Genomic DNA, 14,457 nt, shown 5'->3' with positions numbered 1-14,457 from the left:
CTCACAAGAGGTGTGTTGGCTTCTCCTCTCTGTCATACCCCTCTCTAGAGTGTTCTGTCATTTCTACCCAAGCCTTCCTCTTACTTCCTGGAACAAAGTCTTCCTCTCTAGCCTCCCCTTAGTTGGCACCAAGCACTCAGTGGCACATCACAGGTAGCAGGCATCCTGTGGTCTCATTCCTCCACTCGTGGTTTTCTGAGGCAGGCCATCCTTCTGGGACTTTTCAGGGACTCACACAACCTGCAGTCAGCCCAAGGCAGATGGGTGGGTTAACAAGCCGCCATGACAGCTAAACTGTCCTGGCTTTCAGATTTGCATCCCAGTTGGAAAATTCCACTCGGGCCTTGCAGAGTCGATTCCATTCCCAACTCCTAGGGAAGTTGCACTGTCCAAACTGCTGAGCTCAGCATAGTCCAGGTCCTGCTGCCCTGCAGCCTGCTCAGCACTGGGGGCGGTGTCCACCCAAGACGCACACTCAGCACCTGCACCGGGTGAGCCCGGCTCCAGGCTCCCGGCCAGGGGATGGACAGGTTGTCATTCCTAACCTTGAGGGAGCTGGGACAGCTCAGCTTCTCTCTGTCAGGAGCAGTGGGAAGCCTGGGTCTGAGGGGATCTTATGCGAGAGTCCCAGTGATTCTCTGGGTGATCCAAGGAACTTCTTGGTTACCGGACCAATAAAATGAGACTGGAGGCACGGGAGAGGGAGTTTGGGGGACATGGCTGGAGAGGCATCAGAGGGCCAGAGCTGAGCTAGGAACTCACCTAGAGGACTTCATGGGAAGGAGCTATTTACATGGGCTGCAAGACTGAGCAGAGTCCAGGAACTCAGGTGACTGTAAGTGTGTAAAAGAACTGTATGGATTATGACAAGACGTCAGTAGAGGCATGGGGCTGTCCTTGGGTAACCGGAACCTGCAAAGCAGGAGTGTTCTCTCCATTAGGGCCCTGTAGGAAACATGACATGTGATGGGGGCAGGGGGCAGAAGAAATCAGACTTCACAGGGGCATTTTGGGCAAGGCCAGGGAAACCTAATCACGCTAATGAGGCCTCAAGGACCAGCGGTGGTAGGAGTCACAACCACCACCTGCAAGAGGAGGGGCCGAGTTTGAGAGGGCTGGAGCCCAGCCGAGAGAGAACCGAGCTGCAAAGAAAGATCGGGAACTTTTAACTCTTTCTCCTCCCAGCCCTTTGACTCCTGCTGAGGCCTCTCTTGGGCCCTGTGGTGCCCGCTGAGTTCCTGTCGCCCTCTGACACCTGCTGAGATCTCTCATTAGCCCCCTAGTGCCTGCTGAGACCTGCCACCGGCCCCTTCACACCCGCTGGTCTCCTACCCCTCAGATGCCTTCTGGAGTCCTTTGGGCCCTCTGCCTCCTGCGGGTCTCTCATTGGCTTTCTGAACCCTGCAGGCCTCCTATTGGCCCTCAGACCCCTGCTGCGATCCCATTGGCTCACTGACTCCTACTGGGCCACCCACTAGCCCTTATACCCCCGATGCCATTGTTTTTCGATGCCTGTTGAGACATTCCCCCACCCCATTCCCCACGGGACTAACAGAACTGGAGTCTCAGGACAGTCAGAGATGCCGCTCATTAAAGTTAGTTTCCAGAGGGAGCAGGACCAGGCTGCTGCGGGTGTGGGTGTGGGTGTGGACAAGTGTTGGGTCCCAGCAAGAGATACAGTCTGGTTAGTGCCAGTGCCCTCCCCGAGTCAAGCCAAGCAGGCTAGACCAGTCACTGGGGGTGCTGTCTTGAAGAAGGTGTATGATAGGCGATGAGGCTATCCATTTTAGTCATAGGTGAATCTTTCCAGTGACGGGAATAAGAGCTTCCTATAGAAGGTTCTAGACGTGGTGTCCATGGTAGTGCCCAGGAAAAAAAAGGAATTTAAACTGGAAATCCAGAGTGGGGTACCCTAAAAGGGTGTCACTCGATTTGTAAGAGTGGGAGGCTCCTCAAGGATCCATCCAGGGTCGTACATACTCAAGGACCTGTCTCAGAGAAAAGAGGGCAGGGGCTTAGCACAGAGCTCAAAGAGAGAGCAGAAGCTGCCACAGGAGGGACTGGGACATCCTAAAGCTGTGGGCCACCCCAGGAAGTCATTTCACTGCGCCCCAGTGACTCTGACTCCATGGGGTTCTCTTTAGCCTTCAGCCCCCAGTAACCAAATATGAATGGATTCAGGCTCCTTGGGCATCCTTCGCTCACTCCGCATAGGCTTCCTGTGTGCCACACTACACAGGACCCCACCCCAACGCAGGACATCAGCTTCTCTGTGGGAACCTCCCTTGGGTTTCTGGAGGCCCCATGTGTCCACTTCCTTGATGGCTGACGTGAAACAGAACGAACTGGAGGTTGAAGCAACAGAAATGTGTTTTCTGTCAAGTCTGGAGTTCATGGGCTCTCAGCCAAGGTGTCAGCTGGGCTGCACCGGTCCTCACCCCTGCTGGTTCTGGTGGCTGCAGACGTGGCTTCACGTGACCACCTCCCTCTCATCTGTGTCTCCACTCTCACCTGGCCTTTCTCTTAAAAGGAAACCCAGCACTGGCTTGTGGCAGCCACTCTGCTCTCTGGATCCTTCTCACCTGTGCTGTCGGGTTCTCGGGTTCGAGATTAGGACCTCAGTCTGTCTTGAGATCACCACCCAGCCTGCTGACTCTTCACAGCGAGGGATGCTAGTGCACAGCGAGGGATGCTAGTGTACATCGAGGGATGTTAGTGCACAGTGAGGGATGCTAGTGTGCAGTGAGGGATGCTAGTGCGCAGTGAGGGATGCTAGTGCACAGTGAGGGATGCTAGTGCACAGCGAGGGATGTTAGTGCACAGTGAGGGATGCTAGTGTGCAGTGAGGGATACTAGTGTGCAGTGAGGGATGCTAGTGTACATCGAGGGATGTTAGTGCACAGTGAGGGATGCTAGTGTGCAGTGAGGGATGCTAGTGTGCAGTGAGGGATGCTAGTGCTCAGTGAGGGATGCTAGTGTGCAGTGAGGGATGCTAGTGCGCAGTGAGGGATGCTAGTGTGCAGTGAGGGATACTAGTGTGTAGTGAGGGATGCTAGTGCTCAGTGAGGGATGCTAGTGTGCAGTGAGGGATACTAGTGTGCAGTGAGGGATGTTAGTGCTCAGTGAGGGATGCTAGTGCACAGTGAGGGATGCTAGTACACAGCGAGGGATGCTAGTGCACAGCGAGGGATGCTAGTGTGCAGTGAGGGATACTAGTGTGTAGTGAGGGATGCTAGTGCGCAGTGAGGGATGCTAGTGTGCAGTGAGGGATACTAGTGTGTAGTGAGGGATGCTAGTGTACATCGAGGGATGTTAGTGCTCAGTGAGGGATGCTAGTGCACAGCGAGGGATGTTAGTGCACAGTGAGGGATGTTAGTGCACAGTGAGGGATGCTAGTGTGCAGTGAGGGATGCTAGTGTGCAGTGAGGGATGCTAGTGCACAGTGAGGGATGCTAGTGCGCATTGAGGGATGCTAGTGTGCAGTGAGGGATGCTAGTGCACAGCGAGGGATGCTAGTGCACAGCTGCATCTGCCCTCCCACACGGCCTGCACACAGAGCATCTAATGCACTTCTTTGTGGAGTGCTGTCCTCTGCACTTACATGACCATTGTCCTCTGGCACTCTCAGCACTTGTGACTACCCACATGACACCTGCACAAAATCGGGCCCATTAATGTTCTACTGTGGCGGAGGTAGGGGTGGGACTCATGACGCCCACCCCCACCCCTGAAGATACAGAAGTGGTCAGTGGTTGCTGGAGGAGGGAGACATTTCCTTTAGAGCAGCGGTTCTCAACCTGTGGGTCATGACCTTTGTGGGAGTTGAATGACCTGTTCACAGCATTCACCTAAGACCATCAGAAAACATATTTATATTATGATTCATAACACTAGCAAAATTACAGATATGAAATAACAATGAAAATAATTTTATGGCTGAGGGTTGCCACAACATGAGGCATATATTAAAGGGTCACAGTATTAGGAAGGCTGAGAACCACTGCTTTAGAGAAACTTGCATGTCGCTCAGGTTCCTGTAAGTAACTCTGACTAGAAGCCATTGTGGGGCTGGAGAGATGGCTCAGTGGGTCAAGTGCTTGCCACAAGCATGAAGCATCACAATACACTCCTGGAGTCCCAGCACTGGGGTGTGGAGACAGGAGGTTCCCAGGAATCTAGTCTGTTGGTGAACTGTATTCAGTGAGAGACCCTGTTTCAGAAAACAAGGTGGAAAGTGACTGGAGAAGGTGTCTGATGTCAAACACAAATATACACAAAGACACACATGAGTGTACACACACACACACACACACACACACTCGCACACACACAGCTCTAAATAAATGAACATGCCAATTGGCCCACCAGGCTAGACTCTAGTGGGATTGTTTCTTTAGTCTTTGTTGCTACCCTCTCCAGGGTGGAAAAAAAAGTTCCCACTGTGCATTAGGGCTCTCTAGAGGAAAGGAACTAATACAATGAGTCTGTATTACACAGGGGATTATTAGGTTGGCCTGCACATTGCAGGCTGGGTAGTCCAGCAATGGCTGTCTGCATGCCGGAGAGGCTGAGAACTTGTTAGCTGCTCAGTCCACAAGGCTGGGTGCCTCCGCAGTCACAATCTGACTTTGCAGACCCGGGAGATTGCTGCCGAGCTGCTCAGCTTCGGTCACATTGGAAGACTGAAGAAGCTGGGTTCAGATGTCCGTGAAGGATGGCAGAAGCTGGGCAGCGTCAGAGTAGATGCCCTGGTCAGCGAGGAGCAAAGGCATACGGACAATGCAGCCCTGCTCCTCCTTTGGCCCTCTTTACACCCGGGCCCCTGTGGGAAAGGCTCTGCCCACCTTGGGGAGGGAATTCCCACTTCAATTAATCCTTCCAGGAAACTCACAGACCCACACAGGTCCCATCAAGTTCTCAGCCACCATTAACCACCACACACCACATCTTCACTTGCACAGTTGCCCTTAATTTCATTCACGCAGGTTCAACTCCAGCTACACAGTATTCAACACTAACTTACCTGAAAGTAGGTGGATCTCTGTTCCCACAGGAGTGTCTTTCCGCCACACCGAGAAACTTCTAAAAGAATTTAAGTGCATGGGCCAAACCTCAGGGAAGGGGACAAGCCAAAAAAATACCCCTCCCAGCTACTCAGAATTGCTTTAGCAACTTTAACACCCAAGAAGAACAGCAAATGGGATAAGCATAGTGTAGAAAAACCACAGACACTGGTGGTGGAAAAAGTCTATGCTTAGTGTCCAGCTCCTGTTTGTATGCCTCTGGTGATGAGGAGCTCATTACCACTTCCCTCTTCACTAGAACATTGTCTTCTTCATTTTCTTCATCTTCTATGTCGTTATCCTCATTTTCTGCGCCCCCTCCACTCCTTCCTCCTTCTGGGTTTGAGCCAGGATCTACCTTCCTGGCCCTTCTCACTGTTGGTTCACTGGCTGCTACAGGGTGTCCAGAACCAGGTGTCCCCTTTCCTGTGACAGCTCTTCCATCCTGAAGTCAGCCATCTCTTCCTGCCTTGATCTTCTCTGTGCTAATTTTCTAATTAGTTTAAATTAATGGTAGTTCCTGGGGAGCTGAAGCCCCAGTAAAAGTGACCTGAATTATTCAAACATTGGGACATTTCAAAGCCTATTTAGCCTAATTAGCATCTTAACTCCGTCGGCGCCCTCAGCATTGAAGGATCCGTATTTGCACACGCTCCGCGTGTTAATGGATTTTTCTTGAATGAACTGTTTAATCAAGTGAAGACACATTTCATGAATGAATAGAAGTAAATCTATAATTATACGTTTTAGTCAGGTAAGAGGAGTGACATTTCTGCACAATCTGTCGCTATATATAGCGGGTGCGTGTGAATGACAAAATAGGTTACCTCGGCTTCCGTAGGAGAGCTGGGGACTCGTTTAGCTCTGAGTTCATGTCTAGCCTAATTAGAATGTTCAGACTTATAAGTGCAGGTAGATCTGTCTCCACCTTCACCTGGAGCTCTGTCTTTCTGGATGATTCCTGGGCTGGGGTGGTGCCCTCCATGAGAATGGTGTCCTGGGGATGGCTGGCCATCAGAGATAGGTGTCTTGGAGTCTCAGGCACTCACACTTCACGGGCCTGAACCTGCCCTGCCTGAGACCAGTGGTCTGACCACAGATGCTTGGTCAGTACTTTTCAGTCAAGATGTAGCTGAGATGGAGAGAGCAAGAGAGGAGGCCGGCAGCAGGGAATGATGGGAGCCTGGACGTAGAGAGGGTGGAACCTCTGCCTCTTCAGCTGGGAACCTTTTCCCCTAAACTCAGAGCGAGGAACTTGAGCAGCTCACTGGACTCACGTGGAAAACTTTTATCCCACCCATCAGTTGGGAGAGTCCCAGGCATCCTCAGGTGACCCTGAGGCACGGCCATCTTCCCAGTGACGGCCCTGGCCAGGGCTACCATGCCCCCGTGCTCTGGTTCTCCACCACTGGGAACAAGGGAGACCATGTGTATTTATCATTTGAAGTTGCTGGGATAATTTTTACAGAGCAATAGTAGAGGAATACACATGATCAGTTACCCTCAATGCTTCTGTAACTTCTGGCAGCCTCCCATTCTCCTCTGGTCCAGCCTTTGAAACCTCTCAGCTGGATCTCTCTCTCTCTCTCTCTCTCTCTCTCTCTCTCTCTCTCTCTCTCTCTCTCTCGCACACACACACACACACACACACACACACACACACACACACACGCACACACACATCTCATGACTCACATTTCATTGACCCTCACAGCAACCTGAGTTATCACTGCAAACACAGCTCCACGCAGGTCAGTTCCTCTCTTGAATCCTCATAATGGCTTTTTCACAGCATCTTCAATGTAAACTGTAAGGCTCACGTGATCTAGCCCTACCCTCCTCTCCTTTCTCTCTTGCTTCATTCCAACACTGTCCCCCAACCATTCTTTTAGGCTCTTCTTTAATTCCACGTTCAACAGTCTCTAGTTTCTGTACCATCTTCCTCCACCCCAGGACCTTTGCACATGCTGCTGCCCAGGCTGGATACTTCCTGCTCCTCTTGACCTGAGTCTGACTCTGTCGCACTAAACTCAAGAGCCTCAGCAGGTACTCATGCATTCACCAGAGAGAAGTCATCTGAGGAATGCCTCCCACACCCACTAGTGAGAGAGAGAGAGAGATGCAGGGCAGCTGTAGGTCAATGCCATGTTAGAAACCCATCACTGGCTGCCCCAGTGCCTGAGCAGAGGGAAATGTCAATGTCAGGCATGAATGAGCATGAGACAAATACATGAGATTGGAGAGACAGACAGATCTCATGTCAGAAAATCCAGAGCCCTAGAGAGTGGCTCATGAAAGCATGAAGTCCCAAAGCCAGTTAGCGGTTAGACAAGAGATGTGATTTCAGCCCCAGCAGTAGAGCTGACTGAGAACGAGGTCGACAAATGCCCGCCCCAACTGCCTGGGCTTCATCCTGGGACTTCTGAACTTGGACGGGAGGTTGCTTTGCTGGAGGTCAGGCATCTGAGGCTGCTGTGGAGGATTGGCAGGGACAAGAGCCTGGCAAGGAAAGCCTTCACAGGACCCAAGCAGTGTAGGGTAGACAGTGAGGTTACTGGGAGATTTCCACATTGGCCCACACGGCCCAACATAAGGTTATTAACGTGATGAGAGTTTCTTGAAGGTCATGTTTGTGACTCAATTACATGGTTCTCCAGCATGTGTCTCCTAGATACAACATCCTGTCACAGCGTTCCTAGAAGGAACTCTCAACTTTATCATGATACAAACATGATTCCCTGGTTCCCTTTTGACAGCTGAGGATTTGGGGTTTTGATCTTTTCTGGTGATATTTGGTAGAATACTCTCGTACTGTGCAGGGAGCAGCAACCATGTGATCCCAGGGACAACTGAGCCTGCAATGTCCTGAGCCACTGAAACATACGCTCTGCTATTCCATGGTTTTCCAGTTTCTCAGTTCTGAACTCATCGGCCCCATCATCCATCAATCAGCATCTTTGTTTTATCTTCCCAGGAATGAAGGGCTTTTACTTTCCCAGAAAAACTTCTATTTCTTTCATTAAATAGAAGCAAAAGGGATCATAGAATCTGGGACTTGCAGTCTAGAGCAAGCAGCTGAGACACTGGACCCATTACCCAGGAGAACCTGCAGGTTCAGGCCTAACCTGGGCATCTGGGGGACTAAACAGTGGGTCTTCCAGTCCCCAAGTAAGGGCAGGGTGGAGCCTTACATCCTTCTGTCCTCTACCTTGTTTCTTTGAAATACCATTTAGTTGATTTTCTTTACTTGCCACCCCTGGAAGTCCATCAGAGTAAATACCCGAGCTGAATGCAAACACCAAAGAGCTGAAGCAATGGGGGCTGATGGCTAGCAGTGCAACCGGGGCACTTGGGCCTGCTCTGAAGCACCAGGCTGGAGTGTGGAGAGATCGCCAGACTGAGAGTCTCCCTCAGTTGCTCGTGGTTGAAATCGGAGGCAGGGTGAGAATACCTTTAGGGTGGATTTATTTGTTTATCAAGCAAAATACAACACCGGTTTTCATACCTGTCCTGACACACTCACAGACACCTCAACCGCTAGGTCCTTTCTCACTTTTAAGCAGTGTACAGAACTCCACAGCTTACAAAGCTATTCCACGGCTCCAGGATGAACCTGGAACCTAGCCAATGAGCTATTTGCCCACCACCTCCATTAGGTAGGAAGACAGAGGTTTAGAGGAAGCTGGGTCCCCTCTCCAAATGTGAATGACACACAGATAGAGAGCTGGGTCTTGACAGTGCTTGCCCCTTGGTGAGCACATGGATTTGTGTTGCAAGCCACCTAGTGCCCGCCCCTAAGGCAGGCAACACTGAGATGAGACCCACTTGTGACCGGAAGCCTTGAGGACACAGAACTGAGCTGTAATAGTGGAGGCAGCATTTGCCCATCTTAGTCTCTAATATTCTATCAAAGCAGAGGCAAAAACTGTAGCAGGGGCTGAAATGGAGCTTGGTGGTAGAGCATTTGCCTAGCATGCACCAGGGCTGTTATGCTCAGCACTTTTCTGCTGTGTGATAAAACACCATGACCAAAAGCAACTCACAGAAGAGTTACTGGGGCTGATGGCTGCTGAGGCATAGCATCCATAATGGCAAGGAAGGCTGGTGGCCACAGCAAGATTGAGAGCTCACATCAACCTAACTGGACATGGAGGGAGACCATGATTTCTAAAAGCAAGGTTCCAAGTTCTAAAGGGTCCATAATCTCCCCCATACAGTGCCACTGACTAGGGACCATATTTCAAATGCATGCATGAGTCTATGGGAGACGTTTCTCATGCAAACCACAACACCTGGGTTCAGTCCTCAGTACCTCCAACAGAACAACACTGGACACAGAGTGCTTCTTCCTGTTACAAAATGTCCCTTGTGAACCATCTCCAGCATCTAGAAAACCATAGAGCAAAATGAATACCCAGGACTATCAAGTGGAATTCACAAATCACCATCTGCATCTCTCTCTCAAGGAAATAAAGCATGGCTCCCCTTCCCTGGCAGTGGCTTCCTGACAGCCAGTGACATGCAGGGCCAGATTGTCCAAAACCATGTTGATGAAGGCTTTAGATGAATCTTCTGAATCCTAACATAATAAGGTCTATTCTGCTTGTTTTTTCGTTTTTTGTTTTGTTTTGTTTTGTTTTTTGTTTTCTTTTTTTTTTTTCGAGATAGGGTTTCTCTGTGTAACATTCCTGGCTGTCCTGGAACTTGTTTTATAAACCAGGCTGGCCTTGAACTCACAAAGACCCACCTGCCTCTGTCTCCCAAGTGCTGGAATTGAAGGAGTGTGCCACCTCTGAACAGCTAAGAAAGTTTATTTTATTGTGATAAAGTATACAGAACACCTTGGCCATCTGTAAGTGCTCAGCAACAAGGGTCTTCTCAAGTTCCATAACCGCCATGTTATACATCTCCTGAACCTTTGCACCACCCTAAACTGAGGCTCTGAGCCCATTAATTACCAAATCCATTCAGCTGCCCACCCTCAGTGACTATCTCTAGGAATTTGCCTCTTCCAGGTACCATGTGTAATTGTCTTTTCGTGTCTGCCTTTCTTTAGATTAACCCATTGTGGTAGTTTGAATGTAATGGCCCCTATAAGCTCTTAGGGAGTGGCATTATTAGGAGGTGTGACTTTGTTGGAGTAGGTGTGGCCTTATTGGAGGAAGTGTGTCATTGTGAGGGTGCACTTTGAGGTCTCTTATGCTCAAGCTACAGTCAATGTAGAGAATTCACTTCCTATTGCCTGCGGATCAAAATGTAGAACTCTCAGCTCCTTCTCCAGTACCTTGTCTGCCTGCACACCACCATGTCTCACTAAAATGATAATGGACTAAACATCTGAAACTGTCAGCCAGCCCCAATTAAATGTTGTCCTTTATAAGAGTTGCTGTGGTCATGGTGTCTCTTACAGCAATAGAAACTCTAACTAAGAACAGCCATGTAACATACACAGAATCTCAATCTTTTTGAAGGCTGAATAGTATGTCACTCTGTGTGTGCACACCAATGTGTTTATTAGTGCTCATCCAGCAACAGACACTTGGGTTGCTCCCACTTTGGGACTCTTGTGAATAATGTCCTGTGAATGTGGATGTTACAGTTGGAAGGTAAAATCTCCCCCATGGGTTTATGTGTTTGACTGCTTGGTCCTCCATGCATAGTGCCATTTAGGGAAGTTGTGGAACCTTTAGGAGATGGAGTCTCATTGGAGAAAGTGGGTCACTGGGGGCCAGGCCATGAGGGTTGTAACCTGGCTGTAGTTCGGGCCTGAGCCCTCCCTGATTCCTGGTCTGTTGAGATGTGAGAATTCCCTAATGCACACCCCACCACCGTGAACTCCTCCATCATTTTCTGCCATGATGGACTGTGCCCTCTCAGGCTGTGAGCCAAAACAAACCCTTCCTCAGAGCTGCAGAGATGACTCAGTGGTTATGAGTGCTTGCCCCTCCTGTCTCTAGGAATTCTAGAGAACCCAAATTCATTTCCTACGACCCATGTTGGACAGCTCACAACCACCTGTAACTCTAGCTCCAGGATATCTCCAACAGACAACCACACACATGTGGCATACAGTCACACACACACACACACACACACACACACACACACACACACACAGAGAGAGAGACAGACAGAGACAGAGACAGAGACAGAGACAGAGATACACACACACGATAGGTAGGTAGATAGATAGATAGATAGATAGATAGATAGATAGATGATAGATAGATAGATAGATAAAAATATTGAAAATAAAATGAACCCCCCCCTCCTTCAGTTGCTCTGTGCTCTGACAGATACCTTGACACAGTACTGAAAAACTCAGCTGACACAGAGTGTACATGACAAGTCCCTGCTGTCATTTCTTGGGGAATTATTCCCAGGAGTGGACTTGCTGGAGCAGGTGGTAATCACTGTTTGGTTTTCTGAAGCACTGCATTCTGTGTCCCAGAATTCTGAACCACTGCACACTCCCAGGGGTGGCTCCCAAGGGCTCCAGGGGCTCTCATCCTCACAAACACTTGTTGCTGTCTGTGTGACAATGGCCATGCCCACAGAGTAAGCAAGATGTGCTTTTCAGAATCTCCTCCTAATTCAGAGAGAGGAAGGTCACACCCAGGGGACAAGATCACAAGCAAGTCAGAAATAGCAAGACACAGAAGCTGGGTCCCAACCTCTCATCTATCCCTTCTCAACAGCTCCGTAGTATGGGGTCCACTGTTGCATGTCAGGGGCACCCAGCCAGGTACACTCTTCAGCCAGAGACCTCTTGTTCTGTTTAAACCAAACTTTAAATAAAAGTCAACACCAGAAAATATGGGGAGCTGATATGGAAAAAGCCTGGATTTATGATTTCTTCCCCTGAAGTGCCCTAGGCCTGTTTCCAGCGTGGCAATGGAACAGCAGTTGGCTGTCCTTAGAAGGCCATGTGGTCTCTAGGGTGCCACAGTACACCGGAAAGTCCTGACGTCTTTTCACACTGGTTGACCATGACGACATAGCAGTTGGCAGCCTCTGCCCTGTAGGCACATGTGCAAGCCATAGGTCAGAACCTCATGGTCAGATGCCACCATCCCTCCCCAACTCCATTCTGTATTGTCCCTCTGGAGTCTTGGCTGTGTCTTCACTGCAACAGAAGCCCTACTGGAGCTTATACTGCAAAACATAAACAAGGTATCATTAGACGGCCTGACCCAGGCCAGGCAATGTGGGGGTGCTGGCCAGGCCATCTCTTCGTCTTGCCTCTTATAGGAACTCCGAGGGCAGGCTGAGCAACCCAGCCTTGCCTGGTGTCATGTATAGTGTCATCTACAGGCCATGCTCCCTTCTGACTCTCAGTGGTGTGGAGAAAATCACTCCCCAATTTGGCCAACCCTGATGAGTGGGCCCTTCCTGGCACCAGCCTACCCAAGCTCTTGATTTGTTTCTGTCCACAGGTGAGGAACGACCTGACTGGAGTTCTGTACGGGGAGGACATCGAGATCTCAGACACAGAGAGCTTCTCCAATGATCCCTGCACCAGCGTCAAAAAGCTCAAGGTAGGTGCAGCCTGGCACTGGAGACAGTGGTGCCCCCAGGGGGTCCACATGCTCTGTCAGAGCCCTGACTTCACTGTAGGCCTCAGTTCTTCCTTCTGACATCTCAGACCTCAGGAGTCAGCCTCCCTGAGCTTCCCCACGGATTGCTGTCCAGCTCTGACAAAGGTCACTGATAGCCAGGCTCTGTGCCCCTGGAACTTGTGTGCCTATTTTGCCCCTCAGCCATGCTTGAATGGCAAGCAGGGCACCTACAGATGTTGTCTCTCTTGCAAAGGGGCAGGAACCAGGATCTATCTGGCCTGTCAAAAAACATGGCTGTAAGGGCTGAGAGACCATCTCCCTATCCCACCCAGCATCAGTCACTCTAGGGACAGAGGGAGACAACTTGAGTTTCCCCCATGGTAAATATGTCTACTGCAAACTCCAACCCCTACCAGGTGCTAGCCCCTCTCCTGGGCTCCCAGATATCATTGCAGCCACCCCTGTTCCCAGCTTGATCACAGCGTGGCCAGGAAGAAGGTCTACTCTCAAGGGAAAATGAGGGGTCTGGGGCAAAAGGAGGGCAAAGTGACTCATGCCATCAGGGGAAGGGGCCAGGCCTGACTCTCAGGAAGAGAGCTCTGGAGAGAGGCCTGGCAGGATCCCAGGCTGCAGGCAAGGCGGGCTGCAGATGCAAGGGTAGCAGGCATGCTCTGCTGTGGGAGCATCAGAGTTCCACAGGGCATGGGGCATTGAGGGAAGGAATACTGTGGTGATGCTAAGGCTAGAAACAGCTCTAGGTCAGTCCTCAACCGCTAAGAACTCAGCTAAGAAACTCGTTCTTCTCCTGAGGGTGGAGGGAAGCAGTCCTCAGAGCTGTGGACTCCGCTCCCCCTTCCATTCCCTCATGGCTGCTGGGAAAGTTGTTAGCATGAAGATCCCACATGCCAACTGCTGGTGTCTTTTCTGACTCAAGGGGGTCCAAGGTTCCCCTTGACACAGCAGGTGGCAGCTGTGAACCACAGGCCATAAGATTTTTCAGTTCACTGATAGGGAGCCAGAGCTCAGAGCTGGGGAGCCAGGGGACTCAGAAGAATCCCACACCTCCTGATCTCCTCCAAAATAGACAAAACCTGTGGGTCACACTTTGGCCCTGGGAGTCTCTGCAGATGAGGAACAGCCCCTGGGGACAACCCTCCATGTTGTCAAGGACTATGCTGTTGCAGGGTCTAGATAGGCCCTGTGGAGCCTGGAGGATGCAGGCAGGTGGGGAAGAGGGCTATGCTGGGCCAATCTTGTTCTGCTACATGCAGAGTGTCTCCCCAGAGCAGGCTCCTGAAATAGCTCCTGGCCTCCAAGACCCAGCTGAGTTCTGAAGGCTTTGGAGTTGAGAGGCAGCATGGGCAGAGCTGAGGTGTAGAGATCCGGGGTGGAACAGGGCGCTCTGCTCATCAACCAAGTTCAACTAAAAATGACACGATGGGAACAGCAGCCAAAATGCCCAGCCTTTCCATCCTCCCGCCCGTGACTAGCCGCCCACACAGAGCTGGCCACTGACCCAAGCCTTGACCCTGTGCCCACCATTTCTTCATTCGAGCTTCCCAAAGTCAATTTTAGATCGATTTCACTGAGGGTCGAAGGGGTTGGGTAACCCCTCAAGACCTACAGGGAAAGTGGGGGTTAGAATTCCACCTGGAGCTGGTGGTATCTCTGCCCAGCTGCCCCAAGTGCCCTGTGCAGCCGAGGTTTGGAGCAAAGGTCCTAGCCCTGTGGAACTCAGAGGCTAGGGCCAGGAGCAGAGACACTGCCCCATCTCCTGACTGTCTTCGTCCCACAGACCCACATCCGTGTTTGTTTCCTGGGGCTGCTTTCACTAA

The 14,457-nt window shown here is 50.7% G+C and overlaps 1 protein-coding gene across 1 annotated transcript in view; it reads left to right on the top strand.

Moving 5' to 3' along the window:
* Positions 1–14,457, top strand: part of Gabbr2 (gamma-aminobutyric acid type B receptor subunit 2) — a 353,724-nt gene that overhangs the window by 173,467 nt on the left and 165,800 nt on the right. The window contains exon 4 of the mRNA XM_036177907.1: positions 12,500–12,601. Coding sequence (XP_036033800.1) covers positions 12,500–12,601 — 102 coding nt within the window. The remainder of the gene's footprint in view (positions 1–12,499; positions 12,602–14,457) is intronic.

Source organism: Onychomys torridus, chromosome 2 (assembly GCF_903995425.1).
Source record: "Onychomys torridus chromosome 2, mOncTor1.1, whole genome shotgun sequence".
NCBI classification, from domain to species: Eukaryota; Metazoa; Chordata; class Mammalia; order Rodentia; family Cricetidae; genus Onychomys; species Onychomys torridus.
Note: the sequence above shows the minus strand (reverse complement) of the source record. Positions and strands in the feature narration are given on the sequence as shown.